We start from the raw sequence: 4,967 nt of genomic DNA, 5'->3' as shown, positions 1-4,967 counted from the left end.
CCTGCTTTTAATAATAAAGGTGAGAGAGATAAAGGTTTTCTCAGAAATCTCAGATCGTATTATAAGTTATAACATAAGACGAATCTAACAACCAGAAAAGCATGTTACCTTACCACTTACCACATCAATATATTTCAAACAAGTTAATGCTTATTAGGTTCGGGATTAAAGATTGAGCAGGCCGACAATAAAATATTGCTGCACACTTTTCACACCGACAGTGAAAAAACACATTCATTCTCTCTCCCTTCAAGTAATTTTCTTGTAATAAGCATATGAAAATAAATTTTAAAATCTGGCAAATCTTAAATACTTATATACTTAAGCCAGGCTTTAGCAGCTTGGTTCCTTTAGTTATATCTACGAAAAGATACTCATAACAACCTCCTTTAATCTAAGAGATAAAGCTGCCACAATCACATAGGAACAAAACACTGAATAATGAAAATCTAGAATTGTTAACATTCTTGAATGGAGTTTGAGCTGGAACTTGGAGTGTTGGACTTTTTGTCTGCAAGTGCGGGCACGGGTACGGGTGCATGGTGAGCAATGAATGTAGGTACATTGTCTCCTGGCATTAACACAGAGACCCCTTTTGAGTACACACCTAACTGGAGATCACAGAAATTAATATCCAAACAGTTTCATTGAGCAAACAAAAACAGATCTAAACCTCTAACCCTGTTGGACAAATGAAATGTATTAAGTTTCTAAGTTGACGTTAACAAAAGTAGTACAGTTTTCTTTAATTGAATCAGGACTTAAAAGAATCATCCATGTTTTGAATGATTCTAGTTCTGATCACATGGTTGGTTTCCTATGAAAGTGTAATATGCCAACCCCCAAATAAATGACTATTCCTAACCAAAAGTAGATGAGTTTTTAAGACAAAAGGATAAAGATTTCATAGAGATAATAGTTTAACTCAACAAAAACCCACTGTCTTTGAGTGAGATTTGGCGTTCCAAGAATCAAATCATCTCTCAAGCAAGCGGACCTAGATTCATTAGAGTATTGTTAAGCTGATCCTTATTGCTAAACTTGAAGTGATGAGAGAGAAAGGGAATCTGTAATCTCTATGGAACTATATTATTCCCAATTAGAAACATGTAAAATAAGAAGAAAAGGCCAGTGGGCCATTTTGTGTTCCAAGGAATGTTAAAGTCAAATATGGTAGAGACCACATCTTTTAGCTCCATACGCATAGAATCCGCTTTTTCTTTCACATTCATAAATACTTACAAACCAATCAATCACGCCAGAACAAAACTACATTTCCATCTTGCTTTTTTCACTCTCTTTTGTCACTATGGTAAAAAAAAAAATCAAACATAGATGATGACGAATCATTTCAAATTTTCAATGAATATTACATCAACAAAAGTATCCGTGTGTGTATGTGTGTGTGACAAAACTTATGATACAGTATGCAAAATCATGTGTGTGGGTCAGTTTATTCCAATGAGTACACAAACCCTATGATGTTTTCTTGTTTTGCTTTTTGGAAAAAAGGGTGTTCAAAGCAGTTAAAGAATTATCTGGATCACATCCCTATCACATAAAACTCTAATAAAGAAGATTTTTATACTGGGAAAACTAAAGAAATGAGGAAAAAAAGAAAACTTGCCTTGGGAGATTCGCAACCAAACTTAGAAAATGCAAAGCCATTGAGCCCCACCCGCGACTCTAGATCCGAAAGGACCTGACCCGGAGAAGAATGTGAGTTAGTGGTGGTGGCTCGAATAAGCATTTCGAAGATGGCCATGACGATGAACATTGAGATGAGAATGGCGGTGGCGATAAAACCAAAGGAAACAGCGTTGACTGGATCGTTGAACTGAGATCTCCATGGCTCCTCTTGTCGGATATTCGTTGGAGCTCCCACCGGTGGCCATTGAAGGTTCTGATGTAGTGACGTCATTTTGAAGCTCTCTAGCTCTCTCATGTCGTTGTTTTGATATTTCTTGTTAGCTGCATTCACTGTATTGTGTTCTTGGCTCAGCCATGCCAAAAGAAGGGAGAGAGAGGGAGTAACTAAAATCTAAAAGAGAAAGAGTGAGCAATGTGGGGGGAGGGGGGGATAAAGTGAGAGAGTGTGAAAGCTTTCAGGTTTTCAAAATATCTTTTACGTGAACTCTAGTAGCTTTTTGGGGATACACATGTTTCCCTTTTCTTGCACATCATTTTTTGAAAATATTTTCAAAGAAAGAACTGAAAACTGTATTTAATTAAGCAAAGATAGAAAATACTTTAGATTTAAGAAAGGATTAAGCATACTTGCAAAAAAACAATCAAAGAATATTTTAAATATGAAATTTAAGTTTATTCTGGAAAATAATGCGAAAATGTGACATTCATGAATCATGGGTATAACATATTTTCACTTGATATCGTCATCTATTAAAGCATCTGCAACACTTAGATCTCCATTTTGAGTCTCCTAAATATAAAACAGAATTGTTTGAAGAATGTTTGTTTGTCAATCAGTCATTTTTATCAAGATGGACCATTTAAATGATGCATCGAAATGATTTATTCAAATAGTTCATTTAAATGGATCATACTTGAAAATTGAACTTAAACAAAGATTGAAAATACTTTAAGCTATCTTGTTCCAAATATGAAATGTAAGACCACCTCCATCGGTAGGTTGAGGTGGAGATTCTAAAGTAATAAAGGGAAAAAAATTAAATAAAAAATGGTGTTATTAAGCAGAACGGTCCTTAATTAGGTGAGTTTAGAGCAAGTTTATTGGTGGATCTTAATAGAGTTGCTTAGATTGGTTAGGATTAAAAAAAAAAATATATATTAGCCCAAGATGCGTCTCTTAATTAAGAGAGCCAAGGGACGTTTCTTAGGAGACACCTGTCACAAAATTATTGGGTAGATGAGTTCTTTTGTCTCATTTCATCGTTTGTTGTTTAGTTATTAGTGTTGTTGTGTTAACATACAGGTAGTTGCATCTTGCAGTACTGGAGGTTTAACTGGCTTTGTTCAGGTAAGAAATGGATTTGATTCATGTTCTTTTTTAAAAAAAATTATCTTAAGTGTTTGTTTTGACAAAAACGACATCGTTCTGAAATGTTTCAGAAGGCAAAGGAGCTTCCTTTGTTAACGAAGAGAATGGTGTGGCACATTATGGATCAAGATACTACCAACCTGTATGTTAGCGAAGTTCACATCTTTGCAGTTAAGAACTTTTTTACCTTGGTTTCCACCTTGTTTGCAGTCATATATCTCACGTTTACTTTTTATAGTTTAGTGTTTAGTTATTATCTCTATCCACTTAGTCATGTTGTTACTCATTGTCTGTGATTATTGCTTTCTACCATAGAATGGATGAGAAACTGAGTTTCTTCCGGTGTTGCAGATGTTGATCAGTACACTCTACACTGCCTTCGAGTTTAATTTCATCCCAACGGGTAAGTTGCCTCACAAGATTGAGATTCTCGTGGCATATGCCTCTGCAAGAATCATTTGGAAACCTGAAAATTTTTAGTTTGAGATTGTGTGATTAGAATCGAAGTTCTTGTGAGTCCAAATGCTTTTTCTAAAAGACTGATGTACCAATGTTTTTTTTAAGAACCATAATGAGGTTTTACCATTGGAACAAAAAAAACAAAAATATTTTAACAAGATCTCTTAACAAAAATTTAATAATTAAATATTACCTAAGAGACCGAATAAAGTCTTTCCCATTGAACATGCTCTTAGGATTGGTAAAAACCCCAGACGTAGCAGGAGGGTATTGGTTGGTTCATTTTAGACGAAAGAGAAAAAGTCGCGTCTCTCTCTCTTTCGTTCTCCTCTTCGATGTCATCGACTCTTCGCGTTCGATTCTGTCGAAATCTCTAAAGCTTGATGATGTTTGATCCGTTTGTTCGTCGTCGATTCTGTCGAAATCTCTCCTAATCCTCCACCAATGGTCTTCGTCTCTCCGTCGCTTATCACATTGTTCCTCAATGTCTCTCCTTCACCAATCTCTGTCTCTTGCAGCCTCTCTCTCGCCTCCCGACTCTCCTCCCGGAAACTCGATCGTCGTTATGAACAACTCTGTTTCCGGCTTTGCCGTCGACGGCATTCTCGTCACCGAACCGGATCTTTTCCCCTCTTCTCAAATGTGCCTTTGACGAAATTGTAGTGAGCTCCTCTTATAGAAAGCGTGTTCTTCACTACTGCAGCTCTCACAAATGGGTACGAAAGGAAGTTCCCAAGCGACACATTCACAGCTTCCTGCATCTTTTAGAATCATTCACTCTCTTTGCTTTATTTGAGTTTTTCTGGAAGATTTTGCTTTGTTACAATGGGTTATGCTCAGCTCGTTATAGGGAGAACAATGAATGTTGTTAACTTGGATCGTGCTGCTGAAAACAGCTCGGTATGCAAGTGTCAACACTCACCTTGGAGTTGGTAAGAGCTCTGTCCTGTTTTTCTGTTTTGTTTTTGCTATCATCTTACCATGGCAGGGACTAAAAGCTGGGACAAAGAAGCAGAAATATGATGTAATAAGTGAGAAGAAAGTATCAACTCCTATGGAGGTAAAAAAACAACTCGATAATCATTGGTCTACCTCCATATTTTCTGGTAGGGCTTAGTAAGTTAAATGTTATTGATGTAGGTGCTGTGTAAAAATTGCCCGTCTGAATTTGTTTCATACTTCCACTACCGTCGATCTTTGGTGAGTTATTCAATCAAAATCCCTTGAGTTTATAGTGTCTCTCAATTTCTTGGTTTCACACTTTTTTTGTTGTTTGCAGATATCAGAGAACTTTTTTTCTTTGGAAGATGTAATGGAGGAGGTCGGGCTTGGTCCTAATGGTGCCCTCATGTACTGCATGGAGTATCCTTTTTGTTGTTACATAGACATAAAATGAGAATTTAACTACCTCCAGTCTTAATTATGTTGCCTTTATATGTTGGAAAATTGCATGGAGAATCCACAGATACCTTGATGATAGCTTACATGA

At 36.4% G+C, this 4,967-nt stretch overlaps 1 protein-coding gene across 2 annotated transcripts; it reads right to left on the bottom strand.

Moving 5' to 3' along the window:
- Window positions 1-307: 307 nt before the first annotated feature.
- On the bottom strand, window positions 308-2,085 carry LOC106297859. Of its 2 annotated transcripts, none has more exons than XM_013734019.1 (2): window positions 1,628-2,085; window positions 308-611 (listed from the first exon to the last, which is right to left on the bottom strand). In XM_013734019.1, the coding sequence occupies exons 1-2, from the start codon at window positions 1,943-1,945 to the stop codon at window positions 459-461; spliced, it is 471 nt and encodes a 156-aa protein (XP_013589473.1). In that variant the 5' UTR covers window positions 1,946-2,085; the 3' UTR covers window positions 308-458. The 2 variants fall into 2 exon arrangements, with proteins under 2 accessions (XP_013589473.1, XP_013589467.1); XM_013734013.1 differs by having other exon boundaries at window positions 308-571.
- Between the last annotated feature and the right edge of the window lie 2,882 nt (window positions 2,086-4,967).

Source organism: Brassica oleracea, chromosome C1, assembly GCF_000695525.1.
Source record: "Brassica oleracea var. oleracea cultivar TO1000 chromosome C1, BOL, whole genome shotgun sequence".
NCBI lineage: Eukaryota > Viridiplantae > Streptophyta > Magnoliopsida > Brassicales > Brassicaceae > Brassica > Brassica oleracea.
The sequence above is the reverse complement of the archived record's forward strand: the minus strand, read 5'-3'. Positions and strand labels throughout refer to the sequence as shown.